Source organism: Pagrus pagrus, assembly GCF_965226575.1.
Source record: "Pagrus pagrus genome assembly, chromosome: 20".
Classification (NCBI taxonomy): domain Eukaryota; kingdom Metazoa; phylum Chordata; class Actinopteri; order Spariformes; family Sparidae; genus Pagrus; species Pagrus pagrus.
Window position 1 is genome coordinate 1,339,827 of NC_140207.1, and position 21,449 is coordinate 1,361,275.

The 21,449-nt window shown below is 40.4% G+C and overlaps 1 protein-coding gene across 2 annotated transcripts; it reads right to left on the reverse strand.

The window, feature by feature from the left end:
* Nucleotides 1–407: 407 nt before the first annotated feature.
* Nucleotides 408–21,224, reverse strand: LOC311249177 (uncharacterized protein). 2 transcript variants are annotated; one of them, XM_084340008.1, is made up of 20 exons: nucleotides 21,193–21,224; nucleotides 20,821–20,973; nucleotides 19,696–19,931; nucleotides 17,020–19,090; nucleotides 14,812–14,985; nucleotides 12,690–12,866; nucleotides 10,903–11,076; nucleotides 10,307–10,480; nucleotides 9,166–9,206; nucleotides 8,959–9,020; nucleotides 7,039–7,085; nucleotides 6,692–6,865; nucleotides 5,551–5,591; nucleotides 5,344–5,405; nucleotides 3,424–3,470; nucleotides 3,010–3,227; nucleotides 2,419–2,684; nucleotides 1,937–2,053; nucleotides 1,657–1,798; nucleotides 408–1,353 (listed from the first exon to the last, which is right to left on the reverse strand). In XM_084340008.1, exons 2-20 carry the CDS (start codon nucleotides 20,952–20,954, stop codon nucleotides 971–973), a joined length of 4,740 nt encoding a protein of 1,579 aa, XP_084196134.1. In that variant the 5' UTR covers nucleotides 20,955–20,973; nucleotides 21,193–21,224; the 3' UTR covers nucleotides 408–970. The 2 variants fall into 2 exon arrangements, with proteins under 2 accessions (XP_084196134.1, XP_084196133.1); XM_084340007.1 differs by having other exon boundaries at nucleotides 20,821–20,994; nucleotides 21,193–21,216.
* Between the last annotated feature and the right edge of the window lie 225 nt (nucleotides 21,225–21,449).

The window sequence follows — 21,449 nt, forward strand, 5'->3', positions numbered from 1 at the left end:
TTGTAGTGTAAATACACTAAAGTACAAGTAAAAGTTCTGCATATAAAATCTTATTGCAGTAACAGTTCAGAAGTATTATACCTAAAGTACTGAAACATTACTGATGATCAATATTGATACTGATCAAAAATCTCACTGTCTTCGTATTATGAGGACCAATAGTGATCCCTACAACATTGTCACAGTGATGATATCGAGGTGTTTGGTCAAAAATATAGTGATATTTGATTTTGTCATCCAGAGATGGAAGCCAAGCTGTTAATACAGGCATGTTATAGCAGCATGTTAATATATATATATGTCACTGTCACATATTTGGAGCGGATGTTCAGCTGTCTAACTTCTCTGAAGTGGGTAAGAAAACATTTCAGACCAAACTGGTTTGAATCCAGTAAAAGTGACTGAAACATTGTTGGAGCAGTTTTATTAAATTAAAAAACAGGAGGTTCAAATACAAAAACTGGTCTGACTGTTGTCTGTGAGAGACTGAACCTGTCTGATGTGCCACAGTTGTGAACTTTAACTGTGTTCAGACCGAACACACTGAATTTTAGAGGCAGCACAGTAGAAAGAAGTGGATAGAAAACCACTGGAACGATGTGATAAGACAAGAATGCACCTGAGGTGATGCAGACTGACATGAAGACCTGTCCATCTGAGTTGACAAGGTTTCAGTTTCTTCTGACCTTGTTTGTCAAAGACACTACGTGTAACCATCATACATTCAGACAGCAAAATGTACAAAAGAACAAATGTTTTCCCTGAGAAAAAATAGTGGTTTGTTTGGTAACAGTGAAAGGGCCTTTTTTCCCCCCAACTACAGTCAAACACTGTCAGAGTCAAAGAAAGCTCATCAGAACCACAGGCATTAACAGCAACACGTCTCATTTAAACATTGAACTACGTCATGTGAAGCTGTACAACAGTCAGCTGTTATACAGAATCATCATCACACTTTCTTGATTTAGCTTCAGCTTAAGTTGAACTCTCTGGAGAGGAGATGATCCACCTGACAGAGAGCAGCGATCAGGACTGAGCTGGCTTCACTTCCCTTTCTTTGTACCGTGTCGATCACGCCTCGAGCTTTCTCTGCTCTGTCTCTGTTACTTCTGATTGACTGCAGTTCATTAGATGTTATAACACTACGCTCATAAAGTTTATCCAGGAGCTGGTTCAGAACAGGTTCAGACACTCGGTTTACAAACTCTGTCCTAACAGAGAGCAGCCTGTCCTCTGCTGGGACCCTGTCCTCTGCTGGGACCCTGTCCACTGCTGGGACTCTGTCCTCTGCTGGGACCCTGTCCTCTGCTGGGACGTTTCTCTGTAGAATTTCCCTTCTTGACCTTCTTGGACCTGGAAGACACAAAACAGGCTATAAAAACACAAATAGTGTATCATAAATTCATGAAGATCTAGGTTAGCAACTTAATCGAATGAAAACTACTAACACTATTATTATTGATTAGCCCAGTTAGCTAACGCTTATACAGACTCGAAAGCGCAGCTGGTGCCTCAGTTATTATGACTCTTGATTCCCTGATAATAATCGCTAACTTGTGAATACACGTGCACGTTCTATTGTAGTCTATTCTAGTCTGTCGCTGGGATCTAAACTCTGACAGGTGGAGTGCTGCTGCAGGTTGGTGAAGCCTTCACCTTTCAGATACACATTACGTTTCCAGACGTCTTTCCTCTCTTGGTCCTGGACCATCAAAGTCACTTTCTCTGGGTTTGTCGTCAGGAAAACTTCAAATGTTGGATGGAAATTTGGTCCATGCTTTGGACCAAATGGTGCATGCTGAAAACCAGAAGCAATGTGTCATTTTCAGGTCTGTTGCAAAAATGTTTACTTTCCTTATTGTAACCTATTTTCAACATGAAGCCAACATTGTATCATTGATAATTCTATTTATAACCATTAGAAGAGTCGACTCACCTCAGGCTGTATTGGGAAGCCCTCATGTTCACAGCGAACACTGTAACTTTGACCGATGCTGAGATGACAGTCGGAGGAGATCCTGATGTACTCAGCACCTCCTTGTTGAGCAGCAACCTTCAGTCACAGGACATTTTATTTTGGCATTTATGCTCAGATAGTCAAGTCCATGTTATTTATAGAGCACATTTCACTAACTAACTGAACTATACTCTATAACTATACTCAAATAAAATAACAGAGACAGACATAATCCAGAGGATACAAGTAAATTAATAATAGCAAAGAATATGCAGAGAACATAAAAATAAATAAATAAACACATCTGAAGATTTACAGATTGATTTTGATTCTTAGCGCAGCATGAGAAGGTTTTACATTCGGAGCAAAGTGTGCCTGACCTGAATCATCTTTGTGGAATGAGCTGTGTCTTAAAACATGAGTTTAGGCTGATGGTAAACACATATGACACATGGCTTTACCTCATGCACAGGGATGTTGTCCTGCAGCAGAAATACATCAAGAACTCGATGTCTTCTGTCTGGAGGTCGGAGGAACAGCAGAACTTGGCCGTTTAATGGCAGTGAGACGTTGAGCACTCTTTTCACAATATCCCAGACCAGCCCAAAGGCAGAGAGGTGAGGGACCTTCACAGCCACATGAGTGTCTGTGATCTCCAGCGGCTCTAAGATGCTCATCCCATCGTCAGTGATGTGGACGACAGACAACAGGCCATCAACAAGCAACGCTGTTAAAGGAAACAGCTGTTAAACTTTTGTTTTGCTGCAGGTTCATCTTTGGCAATTTTATGTCTGACCACTTCAGCTCAGAGTTCAAATGAATCTGTTGTCATCAACTCTGCAGTACTGGGGCCAGTTAGCCTCTATCCTGCATCTGTTACTTTTGAATTCATTATCATTTTACATGACCCACATGTGATCTGCTTGGATGCGTGTACTTTAAACTCCAACACAATATGTTGTTGCATGTCACTGAATGCTGCAAAGTACTGCACAAAAATCTTTAAATTTTACTAATTCATCATCTAACACTGAAGACAACCATGTCTTTACCATCCTTAGTTTCACAGTGTGGCAGGTGGAGCTGACAGACAGCAGCATCCTCTGAACACTTGATATCAAACAGCAGCCCTGCAGGTCTCTTGCCAGCTGACTGGAGGAGGCTCTCATCCCATTGGACAGTCTTGTACAGCAGCTCCACCTCCTGGGCCACAACAAACACCAGTCCAGTAAAAGAACACTGGAACACACCTGGACCAGGACACCTGAACCTGCAGGACACAGAAATGCTGAAATATACAACAAGCATTAACTGACCATTTAGTCACATGATCTGTTAAGACAGGTGATCATGTGCAGCAGGTGAAAGGCAAGGACAGCACCCCGGAGACCAAGCCACTCTCCTTCAGTGAAGGCTCAGCCAGGCAATAACTTTGGTTGTAGTGTTTTGTCATTTTATATGATTACCTGTATGAAGAGTCAGTTGTCTGCTCAGGTGAGAAGGACAGTGGAGCCTGCGATTAAAGAGGGCAAAAGTTGTTGTCAGAGAAGTGCAAACTTGTGTGGTCTAAAGTAATAAAAAAGTAAACCCCGATGTCAATATTCAACTCAAGCACACTGTTTGGATCGGAGAGGAAATAGTATCAATGAAGTAACTGTTAAAATCTTTAAGGCTAGCCTTGTTATTAATGCAGGAAAACAAAAAATCTGGAATAATAATGTAATAATGTACCAAATACAGGCTACATAACCACCACAGAAAAAAGGGAGAGAGATGAAGAGAGGGAGAGAAAGAGACAGGTCCAGCATGTCAGAGTGCAGCAGGTGGATATGTTATAGATACAGCTCATGTATCACTACAGCACTGAGGGAAATAAATGGCTTTTGTTTAAGGTAAAATAAGCACATTGTACAGTAAAAGCTTGTAGTGATTTTGAAAACGGAAAACTGTTCATGGAAACACTGTAAACATCTTAAAATGTCTGTTTTTTTAGCATGTGAATTATAAAGCAGTTGCAGTTTAAAGTCGGGCTCAGAAGTGGTAAAAATTCTATCTGATTATGAAATTTGACAGATGTTTTTTTTTCTAATATTAAACATGCACACACTAGACCTGAAAATAATGGTGCATCACACACTCCAGGATATTATTAAGATTACTGTGCCAGAGGGAGCGTACAGCACATGTGAACAGAACATACCCAATCACTGTGACGTCATGCTAACAACAACAGCCACACCTGGGGAGACAGCTGGTGGTTGATTTGCATTGCAGAGATATGCAAAGTCTACACATTTGTATATTTCTGTAGTCAACACTATCCTCTAGGGCCAACATCTGTACAATGGTTGGCAATTTCTGCATCCCAATATGCATTAGTGTAAATATTTTTGGGGTTTTTGCTTCTTATTTATAATGTTTCTACTGCTTTTTTACTTACATTTTTATATATTTTTACTTATTTATTACTACTGTTTTTAATTGATGCTCTCTTTTTTTGTTATCCCCTTCGCTGCTGTAATACTGCAAATGTCCCAGATGTGGGACTAATAAAGGATTATCTTATCTTATCTTAATAAAGTCAGCTGCTTCAGAAAATAACGCCTCATTGGTTATTGTGGTCCTGTTTGCAAAGTACTGATGTAAACATCCAGATAATTCCAAATATCACATGTTTGAAATTATTGGGGTGGCCCTGATGAGTCTGCGAGCAGTTCAGGAGGTTTAGGACTGGATCGGTAAAACCCTCACATGACCAGATAATCAGGGATGAATTAGCCCAACATTCCTGCAGTCTGAACCCAGTTGAGTTAAAGCTGAAGAAGAGTTGAAATTTAGATTAAAGTTGAAGTTTTGTACTTTCACTCCTCTTCATTTAAACACTGTGAAGATTGTCATATCAGAATACATTTACATTGTGTTGGGACTGAGACAGGGATTGTGCCTGTCCTCAGTTGAACTATGTCTCTTAGTTATGAAATTGTTTTCATCATTTGTACCATCCAAGGACTTCTTTTTAATCACACATATACATGTACTTAGTATGCCTAGTTGCAGGCAAGTGCAGAGGACGCTATGGTCAGGATGTGTGTTGGATGGCTGAAAGAGGAAGACACCAGCACAGTCTGTCTTTGTCTCCAGTAACAGGAAGTGGCAATCACATCCTGTTAACGGTGAAACTCCATGAAATTCTGACCCAAAGCCAAAAACACATGCATGATGAGTCTATAAAGGATCTAAATACAACCCCTGTACAACTCTGAGCTTATCATTGATATTTCATCAGTATTTCTGTTGTTACAATTGAGCTCTAATTAGATTAATTTATTTGTGTGACCAAATCAAGTCATATACTCGAGGACACTGTGCAAATGCTCCTTTCCTACCTTTTCGTCATCATCGGGCAGTTGGAGCTTTTCTGTCACATCCGGTTCGACATCAGAGTAATCTGATGGAGAGAAGAAGTGAAACAGAAAGAGCAATAATGAAAAGTTGCATAGCGTGAAAAAAAAAATAGGAACACAGGCTCATTTTAAAATAAGATTTGAACGTACTTGACCTTGATGAATGGGGTGCACTGTTTCATTACTCACATTTTTTATGTTTGTCGGCTGTGATCAACTTGCCATCAATCCTGTAGGGATGAACACAATCCCAACATTTATGGATCAAGTTTAAATTGATGTCTACTTTGAGTTAGCCAGCTTCAAAGTCCTGACACGAGCCAACTGATCAAACACTTTGCATCGTGTTATATTGTCACCGCAAAGACTAAAACTGATTAACACCAGGGTTACCATCCTAAACTAAAAACTGGAACTAAAATAAGCAGTTAAAAAAACTGTCACAAACTGAAATGTTATAGAAATTATACTTTTCGAGGGAAAAAAACTGAAATTGCCTGGTTACAAACTAAATTAAAAACAAAATCAAAATTACAAACAACTACATAAATTTTCATTTTGTTTTTTGTTTCTTTTTTTGGCAATAAGGTTATTGACATTTTGCAACACACAGTTGCACGACAAAATTAAAGTTGTAGCTTCTTCGTGCAACACAAACATAGAACATAAATATTTGAATTTGTAGCACATTTTTTTCATGTATTTTAGATGCATATGTAGCTACAAACTTCTGCTACATCATACCTAGCCCAAACAAGAACAAAGTAAAAGTACTGTAAAACTAAAAGTAACCATATAAAAAACTCAGGTCAACTACATCTGGCAAACGCACTCTGAAAACTCAAACTAAACTAAATTGAAATCTAAAAGCTAAAACTAAAATAAAATAAAAAACAATTGAAAATTCAAAACTTTAAAACCTTGGCCAACACTCATGTTCTCTGCCTCCATTCAAGGAAATAACTAGTCATCTGTTGGAATCCAATAAACATCACAAAAAAAATTAAAACAAACTACCTTTTTTACTCTACTGTAAATTCTCATTTGTCTAATAACATTGTAACTACTGCAACTACCTGGAAGTAGTACTGTTTTCGCCCACCATAGCAGAAAACCAAGGCTCAATTCCTTGTAGAGGTACCTCTGTAGACTTGGCTGTGAGGGTTCTTATCATTGTTACTGAATTACCAACTCCAACGGCTTGGTTGGGGTGCTCACACAGTGGATGGTGGAACTGGAGGTACACTCCATGAGAGTAACACATTTACTTCCCTGTGTTTGGTACAATACTGCCAAAAACAGCATGGCATAACACTAACCCTATACTGACCTCGGAGTCTTCAGTCTACAGTGTGGACTCTCCACAAGCTCAGACAGCAGCTTCACTCCTGAATCCTGCAGCTTGTTGTTGTCCAGGTCCAGCTCTCTCAGATGGGAGGGGTTGGACTTCAGAGTTGAGGCCAGAGAAGCACAGCTGATCTCTGATAATCTGCAGTCCCTCAATCTAAATAAAGAATACATGCTGACCATTTAGTCACATGATCTGTTAAGACAGGTGATCATGTGCAGCAGGTGAAAGGCGAGGACAGCACCCCGGAGACCAAGCCACTCTCCTTCAGTGAAGGCTCAGCCAGGCAATAACTTTGGTTGTAGTGTTTTGTCATTTTATATGATTACCTGTATGAAGAGTCAGTTGTCTGCTCAGGTGAGAAGGACAGTGGAGCCTGCGATTAAAGAGGGCAAAAGTTGTTGTCAGAGAAGTGCAAACTTGTGTGGTCTAAAGTAATAAAAAAGTAAACCCCGATGTCAATATTCAACTCAAGCACACTGTTTGGATCGGAGAGGAAATAGTATCAATGAAGTAACTGTTAAAATCTTTAAGGCTAGCCTTGTTATTAATGCAGGAAAACAAAAAATCTGGAATAATAATGTAATAATGTACCAAATACAGGCTACATAACCACCACAGAAAAAAGGGAGAGAGATGAAGAGAGGGAGAGAAAGAGACAGGTCCAGCATGTCAGAGTGCAGCAGGTGGATATGTTATAGATACAGCTCATGTATCACTACAGCACTGAGGGAAATAAATGGCTTTTGTTTAAGGTAAAATAAGCACATTGTACAGTAAAAGCTTGTAGTGATTTTGAAAACGGAAAACTGTTCATGGAAACACTGTAAACATCTTAAAATGTCTGTTTTTTTAGCATGTGAATTATAAAGCAGTTGCAGTTTAAAGTCGGGCTCAGAAGTGGTAAAAATTCTATCTGATTATGAAATTTGACAGATGTTTTTTTTTCTAATATTAAACATGCACACACTAGACCTGAAAATAATGGTGCATCACACACTCCAGGATATTATTAAGATTACTGTGCCAGAGGGAGCGTACAGCACATGTGAACAGAACATACCCAATCACTGTGACGTCATGCTAACAACAACAGCCACACCTGGGGAGACAGCTGGTGGTTGATTTGCATTGCAGAGATATGCAAAGTCTACACATTTGTATATTTCTGTAGTCAACACTATCCTCTAGGGCCAACATCTGTACAATGGTTGGCAATTTCTGCATCCCAATATGCATTAGTGTAAATATTTTTGGGGTTTTTGCTTCTTATTTATAATGTTTCTACTGCTTTTTTACTTACATTTTTATATATTTTTACTTATTTATTACTACTGTTTTTAATTGATGCTCTCTTTTTTTGTTATCCCCTTCGCTGCTGTAATACTGCAAATGTCCCAGATGTGGGACTAATAAAGGATTATCTTATCTTATCTTAATAAAGTCAGCTGCTTCAGAAAATAACGCCTCATTGGTTATTGTGGTCCTGTTTGCAAAGTACTGATGTAAACATCCAGATAATTCCAAATATCACATGTTTGAAATTATTGGGGTGGCCCTGATGAGTCTGCGAGCAGTTCAGGAGGTTTAGGACTGGATCGGTAAAACCCTCACATGACCAGATAATCAGGGATGAATTAGCCCAACATTCCTGCAGTCTGAACCCAGTTGAGTTAAAGCTGAAGAAGAGTTGAAATTTAGATTAAAGTTGAAGTTTTGTACTTTCACTCCTCTTCATTTAAACACTGTGAAGATTGTCATATCAGAATACATTTACATTGTGTTGGGACTGAGACAGGGATTGTGCCTGTCCTCAGTTGAACTATGTCTCTTAGTTATGAAATTGTTTTCATCATTTGTACCATCCAAGGACTTCTTTTTAATCACACATATACATGTACTTAGTATGCCTAGTTGCAGGCAAGTGCAGAGGACGCTATGGTCAGGATGTGTGTTGGATGGCTGAAAGAGGAAGACACCAGCACAGTCTGTCTTTGTCTCCAGTAACAGGAAGTGGCAATCACATCCTGTTAACGGTGAAACTCCATGAAATTCTGACCCAAAGCCAAAAACACATGCATGATGAGTCTATAAAGGATCTAAATACAACCCCTGTACAACTCTGAGCTTATCATTGATATTTCATCAGTATTTCTGTTGTTACAATTGAGCTCTAATTAGATTAATTTATTTGTGTGACCAAATCAAGTCATATACTCGAGGACACTGTGCAAATGCTCCTTTCCTACCTTTTCGTCATCATCGGGCAGTTGGAGCTTTTCTGTCACATCCGGTTCGACATCAGAGTAATCTGATGGAGAGAAGAAGTGAAACAGAAAGAGCAATAATGAAAAGTTGCATAGCGTGAAAAAAAAAATAGGAACACAGGCTCATTTTAAAATAAGATTTGAACGTACTTGACCTTGATGAATGGGGTGCACTGTTTCATTACTCACATTTTTTATGTTTGTCGGCTGTGATCAACTTGCCATCAATCCTGTAGGGATGAACACAATCCCAACATTTATGGATCAAGTTTAAATTGATGTCTACTTTGAGTTAGCCAGCTTCAAAGTCCTGACACGAGCCAACTGATCAAACACTTTGCATCGTGTTATATTGTCACCGCAAAGACTAAAACTGATTAACACCAGGGTTACCATCCTAAACTAAAAACTGGAACTAAAATAAGCAGTTAAAAAAACTGTCACAAACTGAAATGTTATAGAAATTATACTTTTCGAGGGAAAAAAACTGAAATTGCCTGGTTACAAACTAAATTAAAAACAAAATCAAAATTACAAACAACTACATAAATTTTCATTTTGTTTTTTGTTTCTTTTTTTGGCAATAAGGTTATTGACATTTTGCAACACACAGTTGCACGACAAAATTAAAGTTGTAGCTTCTTCGTGCAACACAAACATAGAACATAAATATTTGAATTTGTAGCACATTTTTTTCATGTATTTTAGATGCATATGTAGCTACAAACTTCTGCTACATCATACCTAGCCCAAACAAGAACAAAGTAAAAGTACTGTAAAACTAAAAGTAACCATATAAAAAACTCAGGTCAACTACATCTGGCAAACGCACTCTGAAAACTCAAACTAAACTAAATTGAAATCTAAAAGCTAAAACTAAAATAAAATAAAAAACAATTGAAAATTCAAAACTTTAAAACCTTGGCCAACACTCATGTTCTCTGCCTCCATTCAAGGAAATAACTAGTCATCTGTTGGAATCCAATAAACATCACAAAAAAAATTAAAACAAACTACCTTTTTTACTCTACTGTAAATTCTCATTTGTCTAATAACATTGTAACTACTGCAACTACCTGGAAGTAGTACTGTTTTCGCCCACCATAGCAGAAAACCAAGGCTCAATTCCTTGTAGAGGTACCTCTGTAGACTTGGCTGTGAGGGTTCTTATCATTGTTACTGAATTACCAACTCCAACGGCTTGGTTGGGGTGCTCACACAGTGGATGGTGGAACTGGAGGTACACTCCATGAGAGTAACACATTTACTTCCCTGTGTTTGGTACAATACTGCCAAAAACAGCATGGCATAACACTAACCCTATACTGACCTCGGAGTCTTCAGTCTACAGTGTGGACTCTCCACAAGCTCAGACAGCAGCTTCACTCCTGAATCCTGCAGCTTGTTGTTGTCCAGGTCCAGCTCTCTCAGATGGGAGGGGTTGGACTTCAGAGTTGAGGCCAGAGAAGCACAGCTGATCTCTGATAATCTGCAGTCCCTCAATCTAAATAAAGAATACATGCTGTAAGTTTAGGAGACAATGTTCCTGCTTGAATCATTCAGTGCTGAATAATCTGTTCAGAGCTGAAGAAGGTTTAGAACACAGAAATTTAGAACATTTCTAAAAAAAAACTCTAAACACTTGAACCCAACAGGATGCAGGTTTAAAACTGTTAAATACAAAGTGAAAAAGAGCCGTTATTAGTATAAATAACAATGAGCTGCTACAATACATTCCAGCGTAGGTGTAGCTCAACATTGCTCTGCCACAGTCAATGAACTAAACCCCAGAAGAAGAGAAAAGACTTTAGCATTAAGATACTCAGTGTGGATCAGTGTAATATCAGCCTTATGTCTGTAGTTTAGTGTAATCACAACTATTACATCATAGTAATCTGAGCACAGAAATAAACAATGGTGTCTGACCTCAGAGTCTTCAGTCTACAGTGTGGACTCTGAAGAAAATCACACAGCAGCTTCACTCCTGAATCCTGCAGGTTGTTTCCACTCAGGTCGAGCTCTGTCAGATTGGAGGGGTTGGACTTCAGAGCTGAGGCCAGAGAAGCACAGCTGATCTCTGACAAACTGCACCAACTCAAACTGAAGACAGAATAAACAATGTGCATAAAAATCCATTAAGTTTTAAATGTGGAGCCCACCACAAATTCTGAGTGCAACACCACTGTGGTAAATACAAATCCCAGGTCTGTAACAATTTGTCAGACATGATGTAGGTGCTAACTAAAAACAAAAACTTATCACGTCATACCAATGTTATGTCTTGAAAACTTGTATCTTGGAGTGAACATGTATGTAACACCGTGATCCGACCCTCTCACTGAAGTAACATAGTGCAGAAACAAGTGACAGAGACACCATTCACCCTGTTACAAGACACTGTACCATCAACATGACTCTGAAGCTGATATGTATTTTAAGGTAAAAAAAGTGACATGATGTTGGTTTAAAGGTGCAATATGGCAGAGTTAAAGTCATACTCCAAACAAGTATGTTGTACCATATCAACAGAAGTAACTGCTAACTGATGCTAGCTGCACCTGCCATAAGATAATTAGCCTGGTGTTTGCACAGGAGCTTTGAGCCATCAGGAAGAGGAGGTTTTCGGACCCACAACAGGGGGTGAACTTGAAGCAGGAAATGCTTGCACAGTGTATCACCGGAATGGGAATGGAAACCAAGCAGGGCAAGCAGTCAGTGAACACTGGGTGAGAAGCTTCTTAGTGAAAACAACCAAAACACAGCCTCTGAGACCAAAGGAGGCCAGTTGAATAAAAGGGAATACAGTATAGAGATGATTTAGAGCGGCTCTGACCAGGTCTATGACTCCGGGGACAATGACGACACAGCAGGTCTGGACAGGAGAGGCATGAAGGGGCAGAGGAGTGAGTGGGAGGTCAGGCATCAGTAAATGGCCACCTTAGAAGTCTGAGCAGGCGTTACGGAGGAGTCAGGCCTGGGGTGCCAGGAGCCAACCCTGTCTAGAAAACCACCTTGGTGATATTGGACTGAGGGAAGACACTTAACTGACTGACTATCAGCTTTTAAGGTACAAAGAGGTATTAGGAGACAGGAAAGGCCAGGACTAGCTGGTTAGCATGCTAACTTCAGTAGACATTTCTGCAACAGAGAACAAAGATGTCTTTGACAGAATGTCAACACTGTTGTTTCTTCAAATTCTGTTGATTAATTTCAGATTAAGTTTAGCTGTTTTGTTGATTGGTTGGTTTGTAAGGATAACGCAAAAACTACTGAACAGAGTTCCACCAAACTTGGACTATGGGACTCAGCTCAGATTAGACGGACAGATAGATGATGGATCTTTTCTTCTCCGAGCATTTTCTGGTGGCTATGCCTTGTGGAGTAATAGAGAAAATAGGGAATGGAGAGCACTCCAATGGGCCGATAACATATCCTTTATTCCCCTCTTAGCTCCTCTGGCTATGAGTTGTTGAATGGCATGTATGAGTCAGTAAATGACAGTTTGTTAGTGCCAGAGAAGATGTACATTTCATAATTGTTGAGGATGATGTGCAGGTAAAGAGGCACCTGATGCAAAGAGGAATATTTTAAAATAAAATAAAATAAGATTTAGACCTAAGAAAAAAAAACACCTTATGCATCTATGTATGTACATACATTAAGTGCAGTTACACATTAAAAACTAAAACATTAACAACAGAAACAGAACTGACCTCAGAGTCTCCAGTCTACAGTTTGGACTCTGCAGAAAATCACACAGCAGCTTCACTCCTGAATCCTGCAACTTTTGATTGTAACTCAGGTCCAGCTCTCTCAGATGGGAGGGGTTGGACTTCAGAGCTGAGGCCAGAGAAGCACAGCTGATCTCTGACAACCTGCAGTAAATCAGTCTGAAAAAGAAAGGGAAGTTTTGTATAAAAAAATATATTTATAATAAGATTGATAGCTGTTTCTAAATTCAAATTCAAAAGGGGCTTTATTGGCAATTTTGCCAAAGCATATGTCCAAACATTTGGACACATTTCTCATGTATTGGTAAATATAATTCTGTTCTGATCAATGAGCTTTTCCCCTTTGTCAATGGATCATCATAATGTCAGCCTTCTACAGACATCATCCAATTGATGAATTGAGCTGCCCACAACTGTTTTTTTAAGTTCATAACATACCCAAAACAGTTATACATGAGCAGAAATACAATGCATTCCACCTGCAGTCTTTAATTTGAGAGGCATTTGAGAGCATAGCAATAGTATTTTATTTAATTTTAATCTGCCAATGTGGCATAGGAATAGAGCTACAATACAGTTAAAAACAAAGACAAGTGAAACTGTTACTGTAAACGTATACAAATAGTGCCAAATTCTGGGATAAATCAAAAATGTGTAATGAATGTAATTATTACACATGAAGTGGGTTATGTTCAGTATGTATATACCAGACGATTTTAAGGATAAACAGTGTGCTTAGGTTTCTATTTGGCAATGACTGAGATAGGTACATGTAAATATATAATCATTGTATTAGAATTTTAGGTAAGCAGATGTTTTGCTATTCAAGGGTTATTGACACTGTATGACAGATCTTCCTGTTAATCATAGTGATGGCCTAGTTGTTTAGGTATACAGTGCTCTGTAGCGCCTACTACAGGCTAGAAGTTGGACAAGGTTGTGACGGATCTGCAGTGATATTTCCTGTCCATTTCCTGACTCTGGACATGTATAAGTCCTGAATGGAGGCCAGGTTGGCAGCAGTGATGTTTTTTTTCCTGCAGTCCTGACTGGCTTTTATAGTCTGTTCCTGTCCCGTTTGCTGGCCGACACAGATGTACAGAGAACACACTGGATGATTGCAGTGTAGGACTGGATCAGCAGCTCTTGAGGCTTGTACTTCCTGAGCTGGTACAGGAAGTACATCCTCTGCTGGGTCTTTTTGATGGTAAATTCGATGTTGGACAACCACTTTTAAAGTCCTGCTGTAATTGTGAGATGTCTTAGAGGGGATGAGGTTTGTGAATGTGGGCTTATCAAACTTACAGTAAAACACATGCAGGTCAACTGCTGATGCTTGGGGAATGTTTTTTTGTTGGCACACAAGTCCTCACATAAACTAATGAATGTAAGATGCCAAAGTGCCAGTGAGTTCATCTAGGTCAGGAGCTGCAGCCTAAAAAAACCTGTAATTTAGCAGATTCTAGGCTATGTTCAGACTGCAGGCAAATTTGATTTATTTTTCAAATCATATCTGAAAGACAGAGTGTCCTGACTTTTTTGTAAGTGATAAGATTGGATTTTTGAATCCCTCACCATCCTACCTGCATGGGTGAGGTAACAATGTAGGTGTCAGTCACTATAAATGCTGGTGATGTGGTTTTCCAATATGGAAGAATGAGGAATGGACATCCATCATCTCGCTCTCCAAACACTGTCAAGTTGCAGAGCAGAGTATTTATTTCAACGTTTCTGTCAACGGTGTTGTCTTCCATACAGATCTGCTCGTAGCAGCCTGGATTCTGCTGAGCAGCTCTGATGTTAACATAGACCGAAATGTCAAGCAAGACATAACGCCACGCAAACTGCTCACGCATTGAATGTGGCAAGCCTGAAGACCATTTTAGCGACCTTTGTTCATGAATTGAATAGAGAGTTAACCTTGTTATTCCCATAGACAATGGTCCTACCCCTCTGTATTAACTCATTCAAAATGCAACAATAAAAAGTGCATTTATACAATTTGCATAATCAGACAACTGTGCATTTGTAACAATATTTCAGATGTAATGGCTATCACACTTTAATTAAGGATTTAACAGCACCAGAAAGACAGCAAACTGACCTCAGAGTCTCCAGTCTACAGTTTCGACTCTCCAATCCGGCAGATATCTTATTCACTCCTGAATCCTGCAGACTGTTGTTGCTCAGATCCAGTTCTTTTAGGTGGGAAGGACTGCACTTCAGAGCTGAGGCCACAACTTCAAAGTGAGCATCTGAAAGTCTGCAGTTGTGAAGTCTGTGAATACAGTACATGTAAAATCTGTTATCTTGAAAGTAAACGGTCTAATATTTTGAATATAGAAACGGACAATAGATAGACCTACTGCAAATTTACCCTAAAATACCCATCATTTGTTTTGCATTGCCTCATTTCAATAACACTTCCTTTCTCTCTTCTCCCATGTTTGGCAACAAAATGCCATTTTTTGTCCAACAATGATTTAATCACTAATTTCCAACATGCATACACAGTAAAATATTTGACAGCCAATGCATTGACATAAATGGTTGACGATTGATTAAGAAAATAGAAGAGAGGAAATTTATGAGTAGCTTTGCTTGATTTTTCAGCTGTTTTTGGCATTATTGATCATGAATATGTGATAAAAAAAAATAAATTAGAATGTTATGGCTTCTCTCAATCTGCACTACAGCTATTTGAATAATAGTTAAAGGAGTTATAGGAGAAAAATGGCATGTGGTATGGTGAAGTTATTTTGAGGTGAAACATGAGGCATAGTGCCTTAGGGGAGCCAAACTTCAACTATTTCAAAATGCTGCAGCAAGACTACTCACAAAATCCAATTTATGGGTCCCCATTTTGTAGAATCTCCACATTGGCTACCTGTACGTTTTAGAATTGATTATTAATTATTTATTTATTTTGATTATTTAAAACATATTTGGGTCTAGCGATTAACAGAACTGGTTCAACCAGGTGACTGGTTAACCACCATTGACCTGAAGGCTTGCAGGCTCTATGGTTCATGTCCATTCTCTGGTACCACTGGAACTACTGCATATGCAATGCATGCAGAGGTGGTTTGCCTGCCTTGAAGCACAAGTGTTGCATGGTAACCACTCCCCCTGTGCAGGGTGGGTAGGGTCCTGGCTAAAAAGAGTGATAGGTGGTTTTTGGCCTCTGACAGAAGACCAACACATTAACCGTCTTGAGCTCCAGGCAGTATTTTCGGTTCTCCAATGCTTCAAAACCCAGATGCAGTGTAAGTGATGGCCGACAACCGCACTGCAAAGGCCTGCATCAACAGGCACGGCAGAGTTCAATCCACTACCCTGTTGAGGACCATGTGGATGTGGACCTCAAAGCACCTGTTGTCTCCAAAGGCTCTCCTCAATAATGGGGCTGATGAACAGTGATGCCAACCTCATGCAGAGGGGCAAGCCCCTCCCAGACGAGGGAAGCTTTACCCTGAGGTGGAAAAGCAGATTTGGACCGGGTTCAGGAAGGTGGAAGTGGATCTGTTTGTCAACCGATGGAACACCCACTACCCACAATGGTTTTCCCTGATGCTGCAACACGAACCACCTCTAGGTGTGGATACATTAGCTCCTTTTGACGAGAAGGAGCAGCACCTCTACTCTGAGCTCCCTCCAGGTGTCCGAACTGCTTACCTTATTTTGAAGGCTGAGCCCAGCCACCCAACAGAGATACTCATTTCAGCACCTTGTACCTGTACCAGTCATACTCCGGAGCAGGTCCATCACATGCACAACTCCGCTCAACTCCCCACAGCAAAAGTGGTGATGGAAAAGCAAATCAGCATGGCTCGGTTTGACTAGGCACAGCCAAGAGTGCTGGTAGAAGACCCCTCGGGGTCAGTCAAAGTCCTCCTCAGGTAGCCATCTATCTATGGACACCACCACTCCTACACCGATTGCTGGAGAGGTTGCAGTAATGGCAGACAGCTGTTTCGCTGCCAATACTGTGAGCTCCACATTAATTATTGTAAACACGTGCTAATTGGCTGGTAAGGTTTACACAAATTTCAGTGGGGAATACATGCGTGTGATTGGAGGAGAGTATTCCAAATTGAGCCCAGTAGAGGGTGCTGCCTAATCTAATCAAATCAATATCGTAACCTCTGTTTTCAGCTCGACATGTATATAATTTCAGATGGCAATGAACAACATCATACCATAGGTAATATATGCATATCTGTTTCAAAATTAAAGAAAAAAGTAAATGTTTGATAAGCACAACAGTAACTCTACATTGATTTTTTTAATCAATAATTATGCATGCACTTACACAGCCTTCCTGCAGTTCCTCACAGCTGGAATCAGCCTCTGTCGTCCCTCCTCTGATGTGTTGTACTTCCTCAGGTCCACCTCATCCAGAACCTCCTCTGATATCTGCAGCATGTAGGCCAGAGCTGAGCAGTGGATCACAGAGAGTTCCTTCTCTGATCTGTTCTCTGACTTCAGGAACTCTTGGATCTCCTGATGAACTGAGTGGTCGTTCATCTCCATCAGACAGTGGAAGATGTTGATGCTTCTGTCAGGAGAGACATCATCTCTGTTCATCTCCTTCAGGTTGTTGATGACTCTCTGGATCATTTCTGGACTGTTGTCTGTCTGACCCAGCAGACCTCCTAAGAGTCTCTGGTTGGACTCCAGAGAGAGGCCATGAAGGAAGCGAACAAACAGGTCCAGGTGACCATTTTTACTTTTCAGGGATTTTTCCATGATTCTTCCCAGGAAGACTTTCAAGGAAGAGAGAATGTCATCATAATTGTCATCAGGGACATTTGAGTCATCATGATCATCTTTATCTTCGTTATCATCTTCAGAATAACCATCATAACGAGAGTCATCATCATTTTCTTCATCTTCATAATAATCATCATAACGAGAGTCATCATCATTTTCTTCATCTTCATAATAATCATCATAACGAGAGTCATCATCATTTTCTTCATCTTTGTCATTATCTTCATAATAATCATCATAAAAAGGGTCATCATCATTTTCTTCATCTTCATCATAATCATCATGAGATGAGTTTTTCTCTACCAGAAAAGTCTCCAGGACCTCTTTGTTCCTGTTGGTGTAACAGTTGAAGATGTAGACTGCAGCCAGAAACTCCTGAACGCTCAGATGAACAAAGCAGTAGACTGTTTTCTGGAAGATCACACTCTCTCTTCTGAAGATCTCTGTACAAACTCCTGAGTACACCGAGGCCTCTGTGACATTAAGACCACAGCGCTTCAGGTCTTCTTGGTAGAACATGATGTTTCCTGTCTCCAGCTGTTCAAACGCCAGCCTCCCCAGCTTCAGAAGAACTTCCCTGTCAGCTTTCGTCAGCTTCTGTGGACTCGTCTCACGTCCCTCATCGTACTTCTGCTTCTTCCTCTTTGTCTGAACCAGCAGGAAGTGTGAGTACATGTCAGTCAGGGTCTTGGGCAGCTCTCCTCTCTGGTCTGTAGTCAACATGTGCTCCAGAACTGTAGCAGTGATCCAGCAGAAGACTGGGATCAGACACATGATGTGGAGGCTCCTGGAGGTCTTGATGTGTGAGATGATTCTGCTGGACAGATCTTCATCACTGAACCTCCTCCTGAAGTACTCCTCCTTCTGGGCGTCAGTGAAGCCTCGTACTTCTGTTACCCTGTCAACACATGAAGGAGGGATCTGATTGGCTGCTGCAGGTCGGGAAGTTATCCAGACGAGAGCCGAGGGAAGCAGCTTCCCCTCGATGAGGTTTGTCAGCAGCACGCTGACTGATGACTCCTGTGTGACATCAGACACGACCTCATGGTTCTTGAAATCCAGTGAAAGTCTGCTTTCATCCAGGCCGTCAAAGATGAACAGAAGTTTACAGACAGCGAGCTTCTCTGCTGTCACCTTCTGTAATGTTGGATGGAAAACATGGAGCAGCCTGAGAAGACTGCACTGCTCATCTCTGACCAGGTTCAGCTCCCTGAACGAGAGCAGAACCAGCAGACTGACATCTTGGTTTTCGGAGCCCTCTGCCCAGTCCAGAGTGAACTTCTGCACCGAGAAGGTTTTTCCAACTCCAGCGACGCCGTTGGTCAGAACCACTGTGATGCGTCTCTGTTGGTCAGGTGAGGCTTTAAAGATGTCGCTGCACTTGATTGGAGTGTCATGGAGGGTCTCCATCTTGGAGGTTGTCTCAAGTTGCCAAACTTCATGTTGGGTATTAACCTCTTCACTCTGTCCCTCTGTGATGTAGAGCTCAGTGTAGATCCTGTTGAGGAGGGTTCCACTTCCTGTTCCATCACTTCCTTCAGTCACATGTTCACATCTCTTCTTCAGACTGATCTTATGTTCATCTAAAACCTGCTGCAGAACACTATCAGCTGAGAGAGAAAGAAAGTCACTGTATCAAAACAATGTGCCCTGTTTTTAGGTCAAACAGGTCTATAAGACAATGTTTTGCATTTTCATCTTTTTGAGATAGTTAATAGAGGCAGATAAGAAATTTGTAGTGATAAATTGGATCTATAGCCTTCAAGTATTTCCACATGGGTGCAAAACCAAGAAGGTAGTCCAATGCTTGCTTCCATTAGTTCTTGTACACCAAAAGCGTAACTCACCTAATCTTCATTTTGATTTATGTGAGCCATCACTGAAGCATATAAAATAAGACTGACAATACACATACAAAGAATGATGAATAGTGAAGAATAATGAAACTTAGCTCCAACAGCTAAACCTCAAATACATAACTAAGTTAAGTATTTGGAGTACAGCTCTATGATTTTAAATGGTCCCATGAATTTAAAATCCATGACATGAACTGGGAGGTACCAGGTGAGTTAGTATGGAATGACCTTTGTATTGTATTGAAATCACTGCTAGAGTCTGTAAACTGCCTTGCTGGCCAGATGTGCCAAAAAAGCACACATTTTCTTTGTTTGTTTGCTTTCTCATATAGTTCCCGACTGTGTGCAAAGACATTTACCTTGTGCAGTTGTAGTCTGACTGGCTGTCTGCAGTCCAGCTATTGTTCTGGATCTTTTTCCACACTGGGGACAGGAGGAGTGTTCTGGTGAAGCAGACTGGTCCCAGTATGAAGTGATGCACTGTCTGCAGAACCAGTGTCCACAGCTGGTAGAGACTGGATCCTTCAGGACGTCCATACACAACACACAGCAGGACGGCTGCTCCTCCACAGAAACATGCCTCCTCTTCCTCTCTCTGTGAGGAAAAATACATTTAGTGATTAGATGGTGATCAAAAACATGAAAAGCAAAGTTACTTTCCTGTTTGAATCCAGTAACAACATTTCTAAGAAAATGTTTAGTTTTGACATTTTCTAAACATTTTTCTTTAAAATCAAGACTAGATCCTTCTAAAGAAAAGAGTTATTCACAAAGTGTCTCCGATGTTAAAATGCTCCTCGTGAAAATCCGTTAGGAGACAGACAAAGAGGAAGGAGAAATGCTGAATGACAGTGAGTTAAAGAAACACTACAGTTTAGACTGTGCAGGGGGAATGTCTGCGCTCACATCTCTGAGCCAACACAACAACGCTTTAACAGCAGAAACGAAAGTTATCAAAACTCTGAGACATCTACAGCTACTACTACTACTGCTGCTTCTGCTACTACTTCCTCAACCACACTGAACAGTAGTAGAGCAGGTCCTAGCACTGTGTGGTTTGTGAGTAGTTAGATTTTACTAACAGTCAGCACTCGGGCTGAGAGCGCCCTCTGTTTGGAGATAGCTGATAGGTAGCTGTATCCGCCATGAATATTTTGATTTAAAAAATTGGCTGTTCAATCATGTTTTCATAATCCTGCATTGTGCAGAGATTTTATTTTTTGCCCATATCATCCAGCCCTGTTCTGTATCAAATCCTATGTCCTAGAGAAATCACTGTAGCCCAGAAAAACAAATAGTTCATCTAGTACTAGTAGTAGCAGTATTAGAAGTAGTAGTAGCAGTAGCAGTAGTAGTATAAGTATAAGTAGTAGTAGTAGTAGTATTATATCATCTCCTTACTACTCGCTTAACTGACAGATCATTTTGTCTTCCTTCTCAGTAAATCATCTACAGGTGAGGCTACAGTTAAAACAGTCTCTTACTGTGTGTCTGAGGGTCCAGGTTCATTACTGAAGCGTAGTGGGACATCTTCAGACTGGTCACTCTCCAGAGACAGACAGCTGGGTCCTGGAGACTCTGCTCTGTCCTCCTCTTCCTCCACCTCTCTACGGCTCATGTTCTGGTCTGAAGTCAGTCTGAGAGGTGAAACATGAACACTGTTGGTGAGTAAAGAAACAAGTCTGTACAAGAGTCACGACAACAGAAGAGGAAGTAACACACTCTCTCTCTCTCTCTCTGTCTCTCTCTCTCTGTTTTCACTGTAACTGCAGACCTTCTCGCATTTTTTCCTCTTCAGTCGACACAGAAATAACTGAACAACAGTAACATAATAAAAATGTTGTATTAGCACTCACCCTGCATCAGCTGTCAGTTTTCCTCCCTTGGATCTGTTGAACAAAAATGGAGTCTGTAAAATCTGTTTGTAGTTTTATTATCCCCGCCCAGTTTTCATACAAGTGGAGGAAGAGACAAACACTTTACATTCACTGTAAATCACATGACTGTTTGTCTGTTTGCTGCTCACACAGATCAGCTTTTATATAACAGGACTACTGCAGGCTCAGGGAGGGCGGGTCCATACAAAGGGACAGGTTGGTCAATGAACTTCATT